The 23,356-nt window shown below is 47.4% G+C and overlaps 1 protein-coding gene and 2 non-coding genes across 4 annotated transcripts in view; all 3 read right to left on the reverse strand.

The window, feature by feature from the left end:
• Positions 1–23,356, reverse strand: part of LOC149354985 (uncharacterized) — a 41,329-nt gene that overhangs the window by 7,825 nt on the left and 10,148 nt on the right. The window contains exons 2-6 of one of the 2 annotated variants that reach the window (XM_089577569.1): positions 22,888–23,041; positions 19,767–19,893; positions 9,539–9,730; positions 5,280–5,686; positions 2,359–2,521 (exon numbers count right to left, since the gene is read on the reverse strand). In XM_089577569.1, the coding sequence (XP_089433695.1) occupies positions 2,359–2,521; positions 5,280–5,686; positions 9,539–9,730; positions 19,767–19,893; positions 22,888–23,041 (1,043 nt within the window). The remainder of the gene's footprint in view (positions 1–2,358; positions 2,522–5,279; positions 5,687–9,538; positions 9,731–19,766; positions 19,894–22,887; positions 23,042–23,356) is intronic. The other variant, XM_089577570.1, reaches the window with a different exon arrangement.
• TRNAT-GGU (transfer RNA threonine (anticodon GGU)) lies at positions 3,939–4,012 on the reverse strand. Its single transcript has one exon. It is a non-coding gene; the product is annotated as a tRNA-Thr (tRNA).
• TRNAT-GGU (transfer RNA threonine (anticodon GGU)) lies at positions 4,220–4,293 on the reverse strand. The gene has a single exon. It is a non-coding gene; the product is annotated as a tRNA-Thr (tRNA).

The following is a 23,356-nucleotide window of genomic DNA, read 5'->3' on the forward strand; positions in this document are numbered from 1 at the left end:
AGATCCGCCGCCACCGATCTGGCTCTCTGGTTGCCACCGCACAGGGGTTGCATTGGAGGAGGAGCGAAGAAAGGAATTAAGTTCGAGCCGGCACTTTGACAACCGGAGACTCGCAGGAAGAGGGGGGAGGGGGGCGGCGTGTACACCCAGCGGCAAACGATGGGGGCAGCAGCGCGCGCAGCAAGCGGACAACACGATAAAGGGAGGAGGGAAGAGATAGCAGCGACTGACTGATGCCGCTGACGCCGATAGTGAGTCAACCCCAGCTGCGGATGGAAGGGGGGCGGAGCTGGTTACGAGGCCGACGCCGACGAGAACGCCGACGACGACGCGAAACCCAGGAACGGACGCCAAAGAGCTGCGCTCTAAAAGAGATCCTCTAATTACCATCGTCACTCTGCTGTATAAGATATAGTGATTATTCAAATAATCGATCAAACCTAGCTGCTGCGGTGGGTCAGCGAAGGCGTTCTCCTACAAACATGAGTTCGCGTGGCCTCGATTACCGTGGCCACGCCACAACAGGAGATGAAAGGAAGAAAGACCCGTGTACGGAGTGCACAATTAGTAAAGCCAGCTGGACGAAAAAATCCAAAACACTGATCTCTGGCATGCCAACATCGGTGTGACGTGACCCATAAAACTCTTAATTTTCTTACCGTCACAAAACGCACGCGATAAAACAGCACACAGCAGAAGAGCAAGACGACTGCTGCAGCATAAAAGTAGCATGACGTCAAAACAGCAAACGAAGAAAACGCCATATATTGCAAAATGCAAAAGAATTGCTGGAACCAAATACATTAAATAGTTCTGGGTTTATGGTTAACAAAGGGTACAAGCACAAACGCAGCAGGCGTGGAAATGAAAGAATACAATACACAACTGATTCATAACAGATGTAACTTAAGCAACAGAATGAGTATACAGTTGCAATTTTCTTTTATACATCAAAAAGTACTTTTTTTATAGCTGAGCTAAAGTTAAGGACTAGCTTTTATGAACTGGCAAATAATTCCAAACAAGTGCTCCGTTAAATTTCATGAGCCTTTTCCCATGGAGATTATGAGACGAAGGTAGGTTAAAATTATAGTTAATTGCAGCTCTTGTATTTCATGACGGAAACTGAAAAAAGTAATTGGTAGTGGTTCATTCCTCACCCTGATTCTATGATTTATCTGAGCTATCTTCAATTCATAAAATGCATTTATTAGCAGCACATGGACAGAGCTAAACAGATATCTACTGGAATGAGTGCTCGCTGAAAATACGTAATGCACGCTTTTGCAGTCAGATTAGAGCTTCCAGATAAGTCATAAAAGTGTTCCCCCAATACAGTAAGAGAGGTGACTCTGCATAAAAGAAAAGTAAAGAATGTGTAAAATGGGACTTTATTGTCGCAACGGAGTGCCCACCTCACTTTGCAAACAACGGGACTAAAAAGCAGACGTATACAGTAGGGATGTGTCTTCTCCATCTCCTCCATTCCATCAGCTCTGCACTGTAAAACACGTTTCTAATAGCGCAACGCGAATTACTATAGACCATGAAGGACGGAACCGGTAGCATCACCATTTGTTCTTTTACTGCGAATGTCAGTTGCAGGGACTTGACTAGGAGCGGACAGGTCCGTTGTTGCCCGAAGCCGGCACGGGCACGCGTACGCGGCACTGTCTCTTGCTCTGCGCAAGTAAATTATCAGCGCAAGACTGTACCCGAAAATATTATAATTTTCTGCACGTGTAGCAGGAAGTCAGCATACATGACACCTCTGGTGAAGCATGTCCACTCACTGGACAATGGACTCAAGTTTAGCTGCAAGCGGTCCAGAGCACGAACGCTGCCGTCCGTCGTCGCACACGAAAAGATTGTTACGTTAGCCATGCAGGATGCGCTCTCATTGAGCGTCATGTCAGGCACTAACGATCACTTCTGTTCTCAATCTGTTGGAATGTTAGAAACGAGAATAATAACCAGCTATCTCCACATTGTTTGTTTGATGCAGAAGAATACTAGTGTCCCTATCTCTCCGGTATCGGATGACGCCACCAGTTGTAGTTTTCTGAATCGGTACACCGACAGAATCCGCTCGTCACCTGATCTGATTCTTCAGCGGTGATACATTTCGCTGGCAAGAATGAGGCCGCAGGTTTGATCCCGGCTGCGGCGGCACCATTTAGAACGGTGCAAATGCTTACCGACTTGGTTTTTTATGCATGCTAAAGAACCTCAAGCGGCCAAAATTAACCCGCGTTAGCTAAACGCGAGTGCAGCAGCACAGGAGCAAAGTCGCTTCCAGGAAAACGATGGTGGGGTAAGGGGGGGGGGGGGGGGGGAGGGGGTGCATGTACGACTTACGTGGATTGCAAATCCATGATTTTCGACAACAGCGCATCCAAAGCCAAAAAAGTTGCTGTTAATAAAGGCGCAAGCGTTGCCGCTGCCGTCGGCTGTCACCAGAAAAACCGTATGGGACTGCTCCGGAGCTGTCGGTAGCCGCATTCCTCTGACGTCCCGGGCTCTGTGTGTAATGACAAGAAGCGCGTGTCATGAAAACCCTTAAATAAAACATGTTTAAACCCAGCGCTTTTGAAATTTTAGTGTGCGATGCTTGCCTCTCATAAAATTCGCTAGATTTGTGTACTCCCATTTCGCGAACAGCAATTGTAGCTGCGGAATGGAAAAGGTTCCCACCCACCGCATAGATAGTAGGACTGCGGCTACGAAAGCCAACCACAAGACGGCGGAAAGCTTTGACAAACAGGTTTTGAAGCTGCAGTTGATCGGCTTTTCTCCCATTCTAGGGGCTGATGCCTAGGCTTCTCTGAACACTGTGAACAGCAAAAAAATCAGCGCGCGCGGTGAAAACGCAGAAATGAAGTGATACCGGAGGCTATGCCTTACATGCGCGAAGTAGTACACATACGTAAATTTAATACTGTAGCTGTGACCAACATGGTTCCTACAGTTTTTTGGAGACTTTGGAAATTCGTATCGCTATCTCACAAATATGACTCTTTAATCCAAATTGATCAGATGAAGAAGGCAAACCCGCTTGTGAAACGTGTGGGGTGGGGTGGTATATGTAGTTTCGTTAACGTGCGGAAAGGCATAAATTTTCCAAACCATCCTGTCTATCAGTGAACGGCTTCGTAAACATGAAGTCTCGCTGCGAAAAAATGAAACAGGTTCACACCCACTAGTTCCCTGCTACGACAGCGGCTATGAAACAAATGTTCCGGATAGATGTATCTTGTGGAGAAGCAATAAAATTATCCTGGGTTTAACTCCGCCTGAGCCGACGTGTGACGTGCAGTGACGTAAACGGTGACTACTCAAGCGACATCATAGTAACGTGATGGCGCAAATCTCGAACTGTGGAGGTCGCCTTCGTGTCACGCACGGTCAGTTATGGTTGGACATCGAATCCGGTCCGAATCAGCCGAGGTGAAATTTCGGAGTGGCCCGGGAAAAATTCTTGCCTCTTGGTGTCACATTTGGTATGGCAAAGAGCAATGCACAAGCAAGAAGCACAGCCAAGATGCAAGAGCTACAGGCAAGATGAAAGACGCACAGGAAGGATATTTGCTCGGCTCTGACGATCGTATGAGTGCTTCCGCACCAAAAATATCCGCGCGGTAATGAATAGGGCGCTTTCATTTCGGTAATGACGGGTCTGCTGGGTGTGTGAAAGTCCGCCGTCGATGAAATTGCTATACAAGCATCGTTCTTTTCGAACAATAGACAGCTGCAATTGGCAAGTTCAACTTTCCTGGACATTACATTTAATTGCTCAAATGTTTAGGGGAATCCCCCAAGGTGAAGTAGATTTGTAATAAGGGAATAATTACTCATTGGCATCCACCCGAGCGCAGCCATACGGCTACAAAGGAAAGCTATACAGCTTTCTCAGAAACTTCGTAGTTAAAGAAAAATTCGTCCTGGTCCGGGGTTCGAACCCGGGACCACCGCTTCACCGGAGCAGTCGCTCTACCAATTGAGCTAACCAGGACGGCAAGCTTATGGTAAGGCGAGAGCGAATTGATCAATAACTCGAAGTGGGAACTGTGTTGGTCAAATGTTTAGGGGAATCCCCCAAGGCGGAGTAGATTTGTAATAAGGGAATAATTACTCATTGGCATCCACCCGAGCGCAGCCATACGGCTACAAAGGAAAGCTATACAGCTTTCTCAGAAACTTCGTAGTTAAAGAAAAATTCGTCCTGGTCCGGGGTTCGAACCCAGGACCACCGCTTCACCAGAGCAGTCGCTCTACCAATTGAGCTAACCAGGACGGCAAGCTTATGGTAGGGCGAGAGCGAAATGATCAATAACTCGAAGTGGGAATTGTGTTGGTCAAATGTTTAGGGGAATCCCCCAAGGTGGAGTGGAGGACCCGCATCCGTATGGCTGCGCTCGGGTGGATGCCAATGAGTAATTATTCCCTTAATACTTTTAATTGTGAACCAAGTGTGGATTATTGTAAGAGACTATTATGAACATTCGAGGTGTTCCAGAGAAGAGTAAGTAATTTTCAGAAATAGGCTTCTTGGGTTCAAAATACTGCTTCCGCGGCATAGTATTACCATTGTTGCTAACCCCGGAAAGCCGGGGAATTATCTTTAGTGAGCTCGTTAACTAAATTCCGATAATTAACTATTTATCTATCGCAGCTTGGCAACTGGTTGCAATTAGAGATTTGTATCCCGTCGTTAGTTATAGCCAAAATAGTTTTTAGAATTTCGAAAACTCGATCATCCTCGGCGCTGTGGCTCAAAAAAATTTCGCTACATTGTGCCAAAATACATGGAGTTTCGAAAGGCACGCAATCAAAGCAACCTTTCCAGTACACGTAACTAGTCAAAAAAGGCAAAATTTCACACAACTATACGCACTCATTAAGGCCACTCCAAACAACACCCCCACCTCTCATTGGACCTCATCTCATCTCCCCTTTTTTAACCTTTCGAAAGACTATCGTTTGGCTCTGTTCTTTTGGCAGGCATGAAGCGCATCCCTAAACTTACACCGCATCGTACAGAAACCTAGTACTTGAGAGCTCTCAGTAATTAATTTACCATTCACTGAACAACAAGACGTAATCGCACACTTTACAACCTTGTTCGCGATTAATTACCGTTCAGTAGAAAGCGAAGGATGTGCATCAGTGGGTGTGCAGCAACTTATGAGTGTCCACATGTTCTATCGGCACAAAGGCTGAAACAAAAACACTGCGGGAATTGCCGATGAAGCAGGTTTCGTGAACTTGCATATCCTCACCGCACGGGATCCACGATCCTGGTCCTCGCATGTTCTTTGGAGGTCATCCTGCCGTCCTGGGCGGGTCCCCCGTGGGCCACCCACCCGAGGCCGTCCTCGAGCGCCAGCCGCAGTGCTTCCACGATCAGGTGCTCATAGTCAGCCCTGTCCAATTGGCGCAGCTCGAAACGCTCGAGGATGTTGAGTGCTTCTAGGAGCACGCTGCCGTGACTGGGCAGCGGCGTGGTGTGCACTCGAGTACCCCGGTACGTGGTGCTGACCGGCTCCACCAACCCATCGCCGCTCGTTGCCAGGTGCAGGCGAAGGTCGTCAGAGGTGAGCACACCGCCAGCGCGCTGCACGGCTGTCGCCACTGCCTCAGCCACGGGTCCCTCGTAGAAGGCGCCCGCGCCGTCACGGCCCAGGCGCTGCGTCATTCGAAGTTAAATAGATCACTCGCCCTAGATGCTCGCGACTGAAGTATTTACACATCTCAGTGACAGCGTACATTCTAGCACTCGACATTTCCAGTAGCCCCGTCAGGGCTTCTTGTAAGCCTGTGCTTGTAACCGTAAGCTCTAGTCAACCCATTACAAACTCTGGTCTTCAGACTATGGTACAACCTTAGGCGACTTCCTAAGGTTGTGCAGCGCTGAAGAACGGTAAGCTGCCCACCGCAGGCATACCAGGTGCTTACGCAATGTGTGTTGGCAGAACTACTCATGCGTTACGTCAAAACGGTGTTAATCTCGGTTCCAAGATATTTCCTGGGTACGATTCCTGATTTATAAAGGGCTAGCTACCAACAGTGGTCGAGCGAGTGTCGGAGTGAACAAAAATCAGTAATATTGTCATGACATTCTTCTGCTGGTTTTCATCATATGAACCAAGCTTGTCATTTGTCAGTTTTATGCCATTCCATGTGTGATTCGGAGTGCGGCGACGCATAGATCAGGACCCATTTCTGGTACACGGAAGAGCAATTCTGTTCTCGATCCGTTTCTGTGGAGTGAAACCGAGTCACCACTCTTTCCAGCCTTAGCCTGTAATTGCCGCTTCTTTTCCAGGCTCCTGGTATGCTGCATAGGTTGCATGGCCCACGATGAACGAGCAGTGTGGGGAACGCTTGTGCGTATGCAACTTGCAATGGCTAGGCGGTGCCACTCGAGCGCAGCGTTCAGCGCCACCAACACTGACGCCAACTTCTGGCGGCCGGCGTGACAGGGTTGCTTTTCGAAGCAGCCGTCTGCCAGTCTAGCAAGGCGCCTCATATGGTCGCGGTACCTTTTTCTTTTTTTTAAACGGCTTTAAGGGCATTGAAGGTCCTTTAGACTGTTTTCGGCCATCTATATTGCCTCCAGGACGCCGCCTGTTGCTTCTTATTGTGTCCTTCGCTGCAGCATACACAGTTCCTTCATAATTTCGTCCTTTAACTTCACATCCTACCTCATATTCGAGTTCATTGCTCGCACCTTGCGACAACGCCGCGAAGGTAAGGGGCAGGGTAGTACAGCTGCCGACACGACTGCTTTGATGGTTGTAATTAGTTGTTCGCAATGTCGGGCTTTAAGTCTGAGCGGATGCCTTGGACCAGCATGAAGAAAACGTGGGGAAAGCCGGCGGGTAAGCAAGCCTCTAACGATGAAGGGTTCATCAAAGAGCTCTTTTAAGACATTATGCTCATGTTTTAACAATCGAAAGCGTAACCGCCCACAGCGATATGCTCTAGAATATCACCTGGCGTGATGCCGCCGCCGTGCGCAGCTTCTCTGTGCTGCATTTTGTTTTTGTGCCACGTCGCCTGTTTATGCCGTGCTTATGATTCGCCTGTTATGGCTTTTACCACTTTCTACACATCTGACTCCCTCAGGAGACTTGTTTCCGAAACCATATCAAATTAAAATTTACTATATATACGTGGATACAGGCAGCTCTCTCTTTTTAGTCGGCGTTAAGGCAAGAAAGCTGCACATAGCATATCGCAATACAACTGCGCACTAGAGCAGGCATAAGGGAGAAAGCCAGAGAAAAAAACAAGTGAACGAGCGGAACAAGTGAATCACAGACGATCGAACGACTAAGTGAACGAACGAAATAATAGTTTTAGCTGAGCGCTTTTACGCCCAGCGTGGCGGAGCAGGCGAGCGGATATACCAGCGGAGAGGCGCGCGAGAAAAGAGATTTAGCCGGGCGGATCACCCGTCTTCTCGAGCGGAGTAGAGTCGCTTAGAGTCGCTTCCCTGCTGCTCCACCTATAGGTCACAATTCGAGTTAGAATGAAAAGAATATCAATTAAGCCTGCTAATAATGCGCTGAAACTACTGAGTAAAGGTAGATTCTGTGAGTAAGTGTCGCGTTTTAGATGTACAAAAGAGGCTGCCATCTTGAATACCCATACACGCCCGCACGCTCGCGCGCTGCCTATCGCTCCGCTGGAGAGGGCTTCCCAGCGGGCGTAAGCTTCGCTCCGTAAAAACGCTGGACGGCCCAGCGACGTGCGCATGCACAATGAATGGCGGCTGCGCTCGTCCGCTCCTCTCCGCTGGCCGTAAAAACGCTCAGCTAAAACTGTCTAATAAGCGAATGAAGGAAAGTACTAACGAGCGGGGAACACGACAGCAGGAAGAAATTCTGGAATGCCCTGAGTAGTTAGCTAGCAAGCAAAGAGCAACGGGCACAGAGCAGGCGAACGAGCTATGTTGCGAACGAGATATTTCAATGTTGACAGATGCTGGTCAATTAGTCCGCTGATTATCACTTAGAACCCGCTTTGTATCTTCCGCCACGCCCACAGGCATGTATGCCCACGGTCAATTTTACCTTGAAGAGCGTACGTTTTAAATTTACTTCGTCTATCCTAAAACACCCTCTGTATCACGTAATGCACCTTCTTCTTCACCAATTCCGCACTTGGATCATGCGAAAGCTTGCCGAGTAACAGACTTCTTAGCACAATGTCCATTGAGCTCGTGTCCAACATGGCTTGTGCAGCGTCTGCTCATTGGCTCTACTCCGGCAGCGACGAGGAACCGGCTTTGCATAGACATGATCCTCCTTGGAAAGAAAGTGCACACTGGCATCGGCTGTGCTTACTTGGGATTGTATTTCACGAATAATCAACAAATGGCACGTGTCGTTGAATAGGCACACCCTATATCACCCGCATTCTGCAAGGCAATAAAGCACTCACATTCGTCGTGAGAAATTAGTTCATAGCCTTATATCCAAAATATACCCAACAGCAGTCTAGTTGTCTCCTTCATTATTGTCCATATAGAGGTAGGAATTCCCTATTTTTTCTGTAGCTCTCAGGGTGCGAAGAACAGCAAGATTTATTATTTCTAGTTTAGGCTCTGGAGGTATGGTCACCGGACCAACGCCACCCGTGTGTCAATCTTGTGTTCCGAAGAAATGAAGAAATTGGGACTTTGATCTGCACTTTTTGCAGCCAGATTCACCTCTTCACGGTTAAAAAATTCTGGTATTTTGCCGAAGCGCAATTACCAGTCCACAGTCCCCTGAACGTCTGTTTAACATGGCAGAATTTCCCGCCATGGGTTTATGTCACTCGCATCAGAAAGCAGGTTATGCACGGGGTCCTTGTTTCTTTGATGGTTGTGGTGCCTGGCGTTGTACTAAATGCCATGTGTTCTGCCGAACTATCAAATCTTAATGAAAAACTATGCCCTAAAAAGGGACACCAAAGAGAAATAGAAGTAGGCCTACGTGGCTAATATATCTCGTACCAATGAAAACGGAGCTATAGGCTAAGAAAGGCCAAACAATGAAAGAGGTATCGCTGCAACCGGCTTCTTCTTAGAGTAACTATGGTGACGTCACTGCTTTCATTTCTGTTGCGAACCTCCGAGCCTAGCCACATTACCATTAACTTCAAAGCGGTAATCAAGAAGTAATCTGCAATGATCACGACACGAGTTCGATTCGAATGACTGAGAAAAAAGTTGTTTTAATACAGAATTTTCCCGGCAGTAAGTGTCTCTTTTGCTGCCCATGAAACATCAGCATGGCGACAAGAATCGAAACAATCAATCTGTACTACCAATAAATATTGGGCGGAGTTTTACAAGGCGTCCCATCAACCGCAGCCGACAGACAATGAAAAACTGTTTTAAGAGGAAGGACCGTACTTTATGTTGATAACTCACAAAAAACTGCTGCCTTCAGGTTTAGATCTGAAAAATCTGACGATCTTTCGCGGTTCCGTAATCATTACGACCAGACAATGTGGCAGCCTCACGCATGCATACCCAAAACCACACCTCAAGAAGGTCGGCGAGTGGCGCGTTGTGCAGCACCTGCCCCGCCCGGGGCACGGGCAAGAAGAAGCGGCCTCCCACGAGGCCGCGCAGCTTGGCTTCGTACGTGGACCAGGTGGACGCGTTCGCAACGCCCACCGGGAAGCCTTCGCGCGCTAGGCGCACCGCTGGTGCGAGCACTTCCTGCATTGTCACCTGCGTGCACGAGAGGCGTCTTCTGAAACAAATTCTCAGCTTGCAGTGGCATATTACAGCTGTAGCGCGAAGAGGCTCATGCAGCACGAAAGGATCGCGCAGAGGAGGATACCGACCACCACATGACCGGCAGTGCTCCGGTACTCGCCGTTGAAATGGCTCGCACCGATTCTCGTAGACAGATGCGCTATGATCCCGTAAATGCACAATTCTTGTTGTTGATAAGAGGTGTTCCAGACAAAAGTATTTTTTTTAAATATATGTTTTATCAAGTTTCATTTGACAATCCACAACTTTCTGATTAAAGGTTTCTTACTTGGTTTCAGCGGGTTATAGTAACTTTTAACTGATTTGTTAGCAGAGTCTGAAGCGGAACATACGGCTCTTTTCTACAAGCGATGGTGCACACAGGTTTTTAAGTTCGATTCCAACAATGTGTATCCCAGCTTTTTAAGCCCTAGGATGCCGCCAGTTTGGGTACCTAGCCTGTGCCCAGCGCGGAGCGCGAAGATCCAGAATTATGGCACATAAAAGGATAGTTCAATTATGGTGACCGCAGCGGTGGCCTATAGACAAAAAGGGGAAAAAAGCATCGATGACCTAGTCGTTTGAGAATCCGCCTCGCATGCGGAAGGGGCGGGGCTAGATCCCCGGTGCCGCCGGGTACCCACCGGTGATACAATGGGTACAAGCTTTTACCTGCCTTATGCTCGGCTGCTTTAGGGTGAAATGCTTGGGAAATGGGTCAAAGACCCATATCCCAAGTATCCCTGTTAAATTCTTACTTTTCAGTTATCACTCATCTTTGCGATGTTTGTGTCAGTTCGTGGCAATATAGTCACCAGATATTTTACGCGAAACATTCACGATGCCTCCTCTTTAGTTGAGTTGAGTTTATCGGCGCATAAGCGACTAAGGCTATCATGCGCCAAGCTCCGGGTATAGAAAATTCTAGATAGATGTTATAAAAAAGTCTAAATGAACGGCGGTGTAAAGGGCCTAAAAAGTTAATTCGTGCAACTTAGTAAAAATATGACAAAATTTTAGAAGAGACTTATGGTAAATGCTTTAAAAAGGGTTGGCAACCTCAGCAGCCATCCTTGGCTGTGCAAGGATCTCGAGGTCCCCAACCGATGTAATAGTGACCTCAGCCGTCTTCTCGCGACGGGAGGGTGGCTGAGGTGCGTCAATAAATTGTAAAGCACAGTGTAGAAATTGAGTTTTTCTAGTACATTGGCTTCTTTTAAAAAATTAAAAACAGTTGACTTATCAATAAGAGCTTCTTCACCTAAAATCAATGACGGATGAAAAGGGATGTGTTGGTTGTAAAACGGGGTAAAAAACTTGTTTCTGAGTGTTTCAAGTTCTATGCATGAGATTAAAATATGAGTTACTATGAGTTCACCTCCGCATTTTTCACAGGTAGGTTTGTCTTGTTTTGTTAGTAGAAAGTTGTGGGTAAGGTGCGTGTGTCCAATACGTAAACGACATAAAATAACTTCAAAAAAGCGTTCCTGATGTGTACATGATTTCAATTCTCCTAATATTGGTTTTATTAAGTGTAGCTTGTTATTTATTTGACTATTCCATGTGCTCTGCCATTTGTTCCTCAGTCTGCTCTGAACTAGCTTCATGCAATCATTATGTGGCATGCTTATTTTCTGTATTTCCTTGTTGTGGGCTTGAGCAGCGCATGCGTCCGCTCTCTCATTCCCATCAATTCCAACATGGCTTGGAACCCAACATAATTTTATGTTATGCCCTTGTGTTACGATCCTTGTTATGTTATGTAAGACCTTACCTATTGATGGCATGACTGCATTTCTGGACTGTAGTGCTTTCAGTACACTGAGGGAGTCTGTGTAGATAATACTGTTTTCGATGCTGTTGCTTATTATTTTCTCCGTAACAAGAAACACAGCATAACACTCGGCTGTAAAAACTGATGCACACTGAGGAAGCCTTACTATTTTTTCCCAGTTCCCTTTCACTACTGCACTTCCAACATAACCTGTAGTTTTCGATCCGTCTGTGTAGAACGCGGTGTAGCTATCATGTTTTTCCTTTAATGTAAGGAACTCTTGTATGATGTGTTCTGGTGGAGTTTGTCTCTTGTTGAACTGTGTAAGACTTATATCACAGACCGATGGAAAACTGTACCAAGGGGGAAATGCGTCGCAACGTTCTGCAACATTTGGTAATGTTTCTGATAAGTCAATTTCTCGGCAGATCTCCTCAAACCGCATTATCAAAGGCCTGGTTGCTTGGGGCTTATTTGTAAATATTATTCGAGAAGGACATGTTGTAACGATTGAATAACACACGTGTTTTGTTCGCGACCTAATTCTAAGAATGTATGAGCATGTAAGTGCTTTTCTTCTATCTTCTAGTGACGGCTCATTTGCTTCAACATGAAGGCTCATTACCGGAGACGTTCTGTATGCTCCACAAGAAAGGCGGATGCCTAGATTATGAACTGGATCTAATCTTTTTAGGTATGAAGGCCTTGCCGAACCGTACACTATACTACCATAATCTAGACATGAGCGCACTAGAGAACGGTAGATATGAAGGAGGCATGCTCTGTCAGATCCCCAGCGTTTCCTTGAGAGTACTTTAAGGATATTCATTGCACGGGAGGCCTTTACTTTCAAGTTGTTTATGTGCGGCAGAAATGTAAGTTTTTTATCAAATGTTATTCCTAAAAATTTATGTTCTTGTTTTACCGGTAGTGTGGCTCCATTTAGGTGTAAGTTCGGATTGATCTGCAAGCCTCTTTTAAGCGAGAAAGCAACAGCTACTGTTTTCTGTGGAGAGAACTTGAACCCATTTTTGTGGGCCCAGATTGCTAGCTTGTTTAATGTGAGTTGTACCTGCCTCTCACACGTTGACAGGCTGGAGGACGTGCAAGCAATCTGAAGGTCGTCGACATACACGGAATACATAATGGAGCTGGGAATTATTTTCGCTATAGGATTCATTTTCACGACGAAAAGAGTAGTACTTAGGATACAGCCCTGCGGTACCCCATTCTCCTGGACAAAGCTCTTCGAAAGGGTTGCACCCAAGCGCACCTGAAAAGACCGGTCTGACAGGAAATCCTTCAGGCAGTTCAACATCCTACCCCGGATGCCAAGATCTGCTAAGTCGCGTAGAATCCCATATCTCCATGTGGTATCGTACGCCTTCTCCATGTCAAAGAAGACTGCCAGACAGTGTTGCTGGTGTATGAACGCCTCTCGGACTGTGTTTTCTAAGCGTACAAGATGGTCAGTTGTCGAACATCCTTTTTTAAATCCGCAACTGGTGGATGTCAAGGAGTTCACGTGATTCAAGAATGAACATTAGCCTAACGTTGAGCACACTTTCAAATGATTTTGCTATACAACTTGTAAGAGCTATGGGCCTGTAACTATTAGGGGAGGTGGGCGGCTTTCCAGGTTTTAAGAACGGTACGATAACTGCTTTTTTCCAAGCCTCCGGCATCTTTCCGGACACCCACATCTTATTGAAAAATTGCAGAAGTGCCCCTACAGCAGCTTCGGACAGGTGGGCAAGCATTTCATAATGTACATCATCCGGGCCAGGTGCTGTCTGTTTACCGGAGGACAGTACGTTTTGAATCTCCTGAATTGTAAATAATGTATTGTATGTTTCGTTTGTACTGCCAGTCGTTGAAATTTTCTGCTTTTCAGTTGTGTTTTTGTGTTTTAAGAATGACTGTGTGTAGTGTGAAGAGCTTGAAACGTCAGAGAAATGTTGTCCTAGTATGTTAGCCTCTTCATCTATACTTGTTTGTGTTCCAGGGGCTGTTAGAAATGGTACTGTGAAGGGAGAGAATTTGCCGTCTAATTTATGCACCTGTTCCCACATCTTTTTTGATGTAATTGAACTATTGATAGATGATACATAGTTTTTCCAGGAGGTCTTCTCGGCATCACGGCGGATGCGGCGCGCATTGGCTTTCGCCTTTTTGAAATTTACGAGATGCTGTTGCATTGGGTATCTCCGAAAAGTCCCCCAGGCTCTGTTTTGTTTCTTTTTGCCTCCTTACATTCTTGTGTGTACCAGAATTTAAGTTTATGTTGTACGACTCCTGAGGATTGGGGAATACATTGGTGCGCAGCAGTAATAATACAGGTTGTGAACCTTTCATTCAGTTCATCGACACTAAGGTCATCCGAAAAGATGTCCTCGAGAGTGACCATGTCTTTAAACAGCGCCCAATCCGCTAAGTGTAGCTTCCAGCGACGTAGTTTGCTCAGGATGACTTTTGGTGACGATGATAGACTAATTAATACAGGAAGGTGATCGCTTCCGTAAGGGTTATCGAGGACGTCCCATTTAAAATCAGTAAAAAAAGATGGAGAGGTAAAAGATAAATCTAGGCAGCTCATTTTTCCTGAGCTCGGAGAGCAGTATGTTGGTTTCCCTGTGTTGAGCAGGCAGACGTTATTGCACAAAATAAAATCTTCTAAAATACGCCCTCGGCTGTCTGTTTGATCAATCCCCCAAAAAGAGGAATGTGCATTAAAATCTCCTACTAGCAGATATGGCTCTGGTAGCTGTTTAAAAAGTGCCTCTAAATCATGAAGTGTTACAGTGAGATGTGGTGGAAGGTATACAGAGCATATTGTTATTGTTTTGTAATCAAGAACAGTGACTGCAACTTCTTCATATTTTGTTTGCAGTCCAATTTCATATGTTGCAACACCACTGTTGACAATAATAGCAACTCCTCCAGAGAACCTGCTCGCCTGCTCTCGGTCTTTTCTGAGTACTTTGTACTTCTTTAAAACATGTTTTTGCAGAGGCCCCAAGTTTGTCTCCTGCAGGCACAATGCCACAGGCGACAGTGAATTTAAAAGATCTGTTACATCGCTATAGTTGGTTAGTAGTCCACGACAGTTCCAGTGGATTAGGAACGCCATGATGGTTTGTGGGATGAGCTAAAAACTTAGGTCCCTGCTTGTTTGGGACCTGTGATGAGAGATTTTTCTTTTTTTCGTTCTAGAGAGCTTCGCCGCCGCTGCAGCAGAGGCGAGCTCGGGAGTGTGTTCATCGTCTCAGTAGAGGCGCTGGAGTTCCGCGGAGAACCCGCAGGAAGAGGGTTGGGCTTCTCCCGAACGGGGGAAGCCTGGCGAGCTGCCGACTTCGTAGCCGGCGGGCTCTTTTTCGGGGGTGGCATAGCAGTTTTCACTGCTTCTGCCAGAGGCGCGGATGGCCCTGCCCCAGACTCACTGTGTGTGAGCTGGGCAAGTGCCGTCGGCCGGTGTGGTGTGCCGCGCCCACGCACCACATCGGAGAAGTTCATTTTTGCGCTGAAGGAGAAAGTGCCCTGCGTCTGTGCGTATCGTTTTCGTGCTTCTCCAAAGCTGATGTTTTCCTTTGTTTTTATAGTTATGATTTCTTTCTCCTTCTTCCAGGATGGGCACGACCTTGAGTAGGCAGCGTGCTCTCCTTCACAGTTTACACAGTGTAGCGCAGTGTCGTCGCAATTCTCTGAAACATGGTCCTTCGATGCGCATTTTGCGCACGTTTTGCGGCCGCGGCAGCTCTGTGAGCCGTGGCCAAACCTCTGGCAATTGAAGCATCTTCGGGGGTTTGGAATGTAGTGCCTGACATTAACTTTAAAATATCCGACTTCGATGGTTTCAGGTAATGTACTTGTGTTGAAGGTGAGAACCAGGTGCTTTTTATCTATTTCCTTATTGTCTTTCCGGATTTTTATTCTGTGCACATCTGTGAAATTTTGGTCGATGAGACCTTCCAGCATCTCTTTTTCTGTTAGATACATGAAATCATTTTCAGAGATGACGCCGCGGACGTTGTTCAGGGATCTATGTGCTGTTATGGAGACTGGGATTTCTCCAATGGATGCAATGTTTGCGATTTTCGAGTTCTGGACATTGTCACGCAGTTCTAGTAATAAGTCTCCACTGGCCATTTTCGATACCTTATAGCTAGGGCCCAAGGCATCTGTTAAGCTTTTTGACACAAGGAACGGGGATAGAATTCTAGCTTGTTTTTCAGCTATTTCGCTGTGGATCACATAAAATTTGGTGAATGCTGTTTTCTTTTTTGAAAAAAGTCTGCTGCTTCGTTCCGCCCCCTCTTGAGAGAGCGATCAGGTTTGGAAAAAGGGGGAGCCATAAAACATTTAGTTTTTTCGGTCATGGTGCCAGCCACCCACCATGGAGTCCAACAAGGGGACGCGACAGGAACTTGAAAGCAAGTCCTGCCTACGCAACTCAGGGCAGTTGGCCACACAAGGTTAACCCTAGCCGCCTTTGAAAAGTGAAAAAACTGGGGAAATAGGAGGAGACAGGAGAGTTGTAAGAAAGAGATAGGAAAGTGAAAGATGGAGAGGAGAACACGAAAAGGCGACTGCCGATTTCCCCCGGTCGGATCAGGCCAGAGGTGCCGTCTACAGGAAGCTGGGGCCAAAGTGGTGTTTTGCCTGAGCCGAGGGGCCTTAAGGGTCCAAACGCTCGGCACTGGCTCGACCACCAGGATCCCCTTTTCCCCGGACACGGCGATGCCACGCATGGCTAAGCGCGGGTGCTCGGGTCCGTGGTGGCACACTGCTCACCATCATCCCCCTGCGGGGATGTCCCTGCGGATGCTCAGGTACCCGTGGTGTCGCAACTCACCATCGTCTGCATGAATCAGACGCCCCTGCGGGGTCCCTCTTTAGTACATGGCTGCTTGAATCTCCGCAGATAAAGCGCCACCGCTGCGGAGCGTGCCATAGAAATGCCGGGGGTTGTGGGTGGTTCAGCTTTTCCACTCGGCAGAACCCAAAGGTAATAAAAAATTGGAGGCTTATCAAGGTTAAGCCCAGTGGATGCGAAGCATGTCCTTAGCGTTTGGAGGCATCTTGACCGCATACACGCCCGGCGCAAAGACGCTGGCGCGGTTGCGGGCACAGAGACTGACGCGACGGCGGGCGCGCGCCGCCTCATCCCTGGCGTGACGTCACATATCACGTGATGCAGCGATGGTGGCGCCGCCGCCGCGTCGCGCGCGACGGCGCGTACCGAAGCGTGGAGTCCTCCGCCGGGCGACGTCCGACGGCGCGATATGAGGCCCCATCTGCAGCCTGTGTGACGTCATCACGTGACGTCACATCGTGTGATCTCACTTCAAGGTCAATGGTGGCCACCGCCGGGAGGCGACCGACGGCGCGATATGAGGCCCCATCTGCAGTCGGTGTGACGTCATCACGTGACGTCATGTCACGTGACCTACTTGAAGGTCACTTGAAGGTCAATGGTGGCCACCGCCGGGCGTCGCGCGAAGGCCCGAAACCTACGTTAATATGCTTCGCATAAAAAGGGTAGTAAGAAAGGGTACTTACTCGCCCGTCACATTTGTTTAGATAGGCCATATCGATACACTTGAACACTGGCGTACCGGAAAGGCAGAGGTAGTCTACTATGAAGAAGGGGGGGAAATCCGGACTGCGGTCCATATTTTGCCTTTCCTTGGCATTGTTCACCTTTTCATTTTGTGACTGTTTTCCAGCTGAGAAACTATGGAATTGTTATCAGAGCCTGGGCTTACTGTATGCGCTTGCAATGAGCAATGATGCTCCAAGCACTATGATTATTCGACTACAGGTAGAAGAGCTTAATTCTCATTCGGTTTGGTGTGAAATACTAAAATACATGGGATCTAAAAGCTGCACATCACTGGAACGACCTTTCTTCCTCCGTCACTATCAATTCGGACGTAACAGACGTCAAGACTTGTATTTCCTGTCGTTTTGTAAACTGGTTATTATTATTATTACTTAGCACAGTGTTTTTGTGACTTACCATTAATTTCAGCACTTCCTCCAGGCCTAGAAAGTATGCAAAATAAACCTGTGAGCTTCGACAGCCGCCATATTGGAAAGCTTCGGATTATTTTCAACCACCTTGGGTTTTACCGGGCGACTGACATCGCACAGTAGAAGTTTTTGCATTTCGTCTTCATCGAAATGCGGCCGCCACGGCCATGACTCACCACCCAGCATCCTAGGGCTCAGCAGCGGAACGCCTTAGCCACTAGGCTGATGTGGCGGGTTATCTGATCCTCGTTTGAGAAAAATGTACTCTTTGCACACTCGCAGCAGCCGTTGATAGAAGTAATCGATCACCTGCGATATCGGCGGTGTTACGCAGCTGCTTTGGAGTTTGCACGCTGCTTCGACCTTCTTATCTCGAGCGTGTGTTGTTGTCGCCTCAAAGAGCTACATTTCTCCCACCGACATAAGTAAAGCACCGCGAATGAAGGTGGGACGAAGATGGGACAGGAAAGAGCGCTGAGCCAAACCCATCTTGAGGCAGAGCGTGATTTGCCTGGCGTGGCAAGTTGACCTTGGGATGTTGACGAGGGTATCTATTTGTGCCGTAGGAGAAGAAACACAAAACGAAGGGCCGACTGTTTAAGAAAAGTGCGCAAGTAGAACTTTCTGCTGTGCTAGTTGGTCCATTCTGATATAAGTAAAGCAGCGAGAATGAAGATTCCCGAAGGCGAAACGGGGCACATTCATTCGTGCTGCTTTGTTTATGTCAGAATGAACCAACTAGCCCGCAAAAACTTCTACTTCTCCCACCGCTTTCCTTAACTGATAGCTCTTCCAATGCATCTTGCAAAAAGACTTGCTTTTGGAAAATTCTGCATTTGTCGCCGAGGACCGACGATGTCTTCTCTTATTTTTCCTATTTTTCGTGAAATTTATGTTCGACGAGTGCGGCTGTGTTTCGTTTATCAGCTACTGAAACAATAAATAATTTAGAGGAACTATTTCTTATTAGTCGTCAGTAAGCAGCCACGACTTCAGTTTGATAACCTCCATTACTTCGTCTCAGTTATAAAAGCAAAAGCGCAATCAACTGAACTCTATTAACGCATGTGGTCATTGTTAGCGTAAGATGCATCTCCGCTCATGCATTACACTCATTATACGCTGAAATCGACGAGACCCGTACACACGCCTCCCAAATGTAACAACGCCGTAGCCCTCATCCCTAATGTTTAGAGCGCCGCGTAGTGATCACCACATGCGTTAAGGCCATTGAGAAGCATGTGCTAAGAAAGCAGGATCTTGCTCATTAACATCGCGTACTTCCACAAAGTGAGGTATCGTGCTCCATAGAACTATTCACTATGCACGGGGCAGGTAAACTTTGGGCAACGAAGAGAGTGAGCGCGAGGTCCGTGCCTCAACTCTCTCCTATTCTAAGAACAGGTACGGACAAGTATCTCCCGCAGTCCGATGTCGATTATGGCTGTATCCTTCGACCTCTTTGTGAAAGGGTGCAAAACCACTTCATTCCGGGCCCTCAGGTCTCGTTACTAGTAATAGTGAGGTACAGTCTTTGTCAAAAGTTGCCAGGCTCCATGGTTTGCTTCTCATTCGTATAACAGAGCCCAAACGGCTGCCCTAAAGATCAAAAAGTTCTCTTAAGGTGAGAACAGGGCTTCTTCTTACCATACAGAGGTTTAGACTTTGAGGGCTGGAGTAATAGCTTTAATATACGACTGAGAAGGATAAAAGTGCAGCCTGGTTACTTTTGACAAAGACTGTACATTCGTCAAAGCTTGTCTCTCGGAGAACCATGTGGTTTAGATTAAGCTGGTATCCTCAGTAGCCAGGGTAGCTTTTAAAACTAACAGCATGCACTCCGTAATTGTTGTACTCAAAGTTATTGTTGCCCCGTCGTTTAAGCTATATTTGGGAAATTTTTCCGCCGCTGTTTCTTTTCCCACATTCATACGCTTTCGCGTACAAGCATGAAAAGAGTAAATACCGGCTGATCATCCGCCTATAAAATGTCTAACACTAAAATTTGAAGCACTGATGCACGGGCAGCACCCGAGCGTCTTCTCATCCGAAGTCTGTTTTGTTTCAACAACACGAGGCGACAAGTTGTCTTCGGCTTTACGCAGTGCTCAGCCCAGGGCAGATCGAGAGAAAGGGCCTTCGGCATGATATGAAAAGCCTTCTTGTGCAACAAGTGTCATAGTGAGTAAGGCTATTTATTACCCGTCCGCTGCCGCAGTGGCGCAGAGTGTCGAACCAACCCTTGACGGCACCAGGTACGGTGGCCTCCATGCCGCTATCTGCACCGGCAGCGAACAGCTCTCTGGTCAGCGAGGCCGGGCTGGGGCCGCTGCACACATGATGAAAATTTCCGGTTGGTGAGAGTTTCTTTTACATGCAAATCTATGATCCATGCTCCTAAGCAGCGTTTCCGGCTCCAGCGAGTCGGGCTGACGTGGATTCGCTCATCTGTTGAGGAAGTGCTCAAGAGACGGCAGGCGGCGTCACTTGTCTTATCGCTTCCACTCAGAGGTGCCAGCTACAGCCTCATTACCAATGCTCTCCTGCCTATTAGCAATAAACATTGAAATTACCTCCGCGGCAGGGCCAACACATGGGTGAAACGCCCCTAATGTTCCTCTGATATGGCCGCCTCCAAGCACATATCTAGCTTTGGAAGTGCTTATGGCTAGATTGGCATTGATAACCTCCATTGCATGCATCTCTTCTGTCACAGGGTTCCTGGACTTAGCGTATCCGCTTACGGCGTTGAACAGTCAGGGTTCCGCTCAGTCACGAGACGTCTTCCACTACCGCAGAGCCTAACATAGAGCGCTCGCCTCACGCCGCAACTTGAAACAACCAGATCATGTTTATTGGGGTCCCGAAGCAACTCAGGCTATGAGGGACGCCGTAGTGAAGGGCTCCGGAAATTTTGACCACCTGGGGATCTTTAACGTGCACCGACATCGCACAATACACTGGCCTCTAGAATTTCGCCTTCATCGAAATTCAGCCGCTGCGGCCGGGATCGAACCCGCGTCTTTCGGGTCAGCAGACGAGTGCCTTAACCACTGAGCCACCGCGGCGGGGCAACCAGATCATGTGTGGACGCCTCCATTGCGAATCGGATGCGACTGCGCTGTTGGCGCACGCAAAAGACGCTACGCAGGAATCTGACTGACTTCACGCTCCTGTTAGCACGAGGCTACTCTAATTGGTTTTTGTCTTTTCGGAACTAACGGTGACGTAAGCCTCCGAAGAAGCAGTTTGATCATCGAAAAGGAGTCTTACTTAGGGATGAGGCAGCCTTGTGCAGATTTCAAGCACTAAATGCGCTCGCAAATGTGTTTATGCTAAATGTGTTGCGGTCCCTGCTCTGCTGCTCTGCTGCCCTGTGAGTCACAGACTTCGATAGCGGGTTTGCTGCTTATGAAATTGTGGCCTTTTTAAATTGGAGTGTGCGATAGTAAGCAATGAGTGAAAAAAACGCGATCAAGTTTTTTTTTTTTTTTACGAACAAGAACACCATCATCGGCCGGGCGGAGGTCCAGACTGCTGCTATAAGAAAGGTTTAGTGCACTGGCATCGGAGCGATCGGCAGCTGCGATTGTGGCGATATGTACTAACAGCAACGAATGAAACACGAACAAGAAAATTCAGGTGTCAACACAAAAACACCAACATATTAGCTCCTGGTTTTGGAATACAAAGAAGATTGAATAACACTTCTAAAGAAGCGCCTTAGCACCTCCGAAATTAAAATTGTGGGAGCTAGTATTCAGCTTCGCCTGGTTAAGAGCTGCGTATTTTCCCGTCCGTGGTTCAGTTGTCATGTTCGCGTTTCATTTATTGGTGATAGTCGTCATCATCATCATCGGTCTCCCAGGTCGCGCAGATGTGGAACCTCCTGTGATATCGTAGGCTTCTTCCAGATCAAACAACGCAAGACACTCTTGTCCCTGCATGTTTCATGCAACTTAAATATCTCCGAAAGTTGGAAGGTGGGACAACCGCTGCTACAGCTCAGTCAGTAGAGCACCGTACATGACATTCGTCGGTCGTGGGTTCGATCCCACTGGCGGCATGTAGTTTTTTTATACTTTCTAATCAATTCTCTTTCTGGCACAAAAATGATGACACTAAAATTTCTCATTGATCAATACCAAACAAAAAAAGCCTCATGCAGAATCCGGGCTGTTAGGCGTTGAAGTTGCAGGAACCTCGGACCAGGCCATGATGTCCGGGTCGTAGCCACGTCGTAGCTCTTGGGAAGCCATGTTGCCGCGGGTGGGCGACTCACTCACGGCCGGGCGGTGTTCCGGTCCAAATTCTGTGGCTCCAGCCAAAATTCTTGGGGGGGGGGGGGGGGGGGTGACACAGTACTCTTACTTAAGTGCGATGAGGCGAAGGCCACTACCGCCTGTGTTGCTGCCCCTGTTACTGTGACGTCATAGGTGACGTCACGCGCATGCGCTGGCAGCAGCCAAGGTGGAGTCGGAGCGGCGGTCGAAGCTCCATATATAAACTGATGACGACGTCATAGGTGACGTCACGCGTATGCGCAGTACATTTCTGGTTACGACATACTACGCTCTGGATGACGTACTTAATTTTTGTTAATTCTTATTTTCAGTGTGTGCGAAATTTATCTGTTTTAATAATTTAATTTTACATTTTTATTTGTTTAGTTATTTTCTTATTTTTAGTCTCCTTTATTTTAATTCTATTATATTTTATTTTTAATTTATATTATCTGATGCTAATTTATTTATTTTAGTTTTAATATGTATTAATTACTTTTACGTTATTGTTATTATTTTTATTTCAAGATGATTTCAGTGATTTTTGCTTATGGCATATTACACCACTGATGACGTCATCAGGATGATTGACAGATATAGTGTGACACTTATCGCGGACGGACGGGCAACGATGAGCGATTAAAGGCTTTCGCCTTAGAATTCACCCTGTGCTTTCTTTGTTTCCGGTGACTGTTGACTTCTGCCAACTGCATATCGAAAGAGCAGGCATTTAGATATCGACGTGTGCCCGATTCAAAGCTTAGAGCTACTTCAGCAGTGGAGATTTTATCCGCTTATGGTTACGAATTCGAGCTTCGCAAAAAAAAATCGTCAGAGTGCTGCCGAAGGGCGTTGTGCCACTCTAATCCGCCTTGATGTGGGCTACGTTGAACCCATATCTCAGAAGGGCCCTGATGGCAGGGGGAGTGACACTCGGCATCGCCGCTGTTTCTTCTTGCCTGTCTCTGCACTCGTGTTTTCTGAGGCACAAAATATTTTCTAAATGAAAGGAAGCAGATAGTAGCCATGCAAGTGCACACCTTCCGTCGATGCACCGCACGGCGCGAGCCTCGGCGTCGTAGAAGAGGGCAAAGCAGTCGCCTCCAATTCCCGTCGCATATGGCTTCAGCACCTGGAGCGCTGCAGCCGCCGCGACCGCCGCGTCAGCCGCGTTGCCACCGTGATTCAGCAGCTCTGTGAAAAAAAGGGGCCCATGTGTTAGTTTCTATATAGCATTTGCACTGCCACCTGCTATTTTTGTATTATTGTAGCAACTGGCCGGGGTGAGCGAAACAACAGAGCGGCCTGAAGCAACGAGTCTCATATTGTTTGATTCGATTAAATAGGGAAATATCCCGTCATGGTGGCCACAAGTGTAGCGCAGCATACAGCCAATACCAAGGATACACGTGGCGGATTCTTTCAGCGCTTTTTATTCAACACAGCGGTCACCCCTGTGCATGTTCTTTCCGAGGATCATGTCTCTGCGAAGCCGGTTCCTCGCCGTGG

Source organism: Amblyomma mixtum, chromosome 3 (genome assembly GCF_055824585.1).
Source record: "Amblyomma mixtum isolate Tamu chromosome 3, ASM5582458v1, whole genome shotgun sequence".
NCBI classification, from domain to species: Eukaryota; Metazoa; Arthropoda; class Arachnida; order Ixodida; family Ixodidae; genus Amblyomma; species Amblyomma mixtum.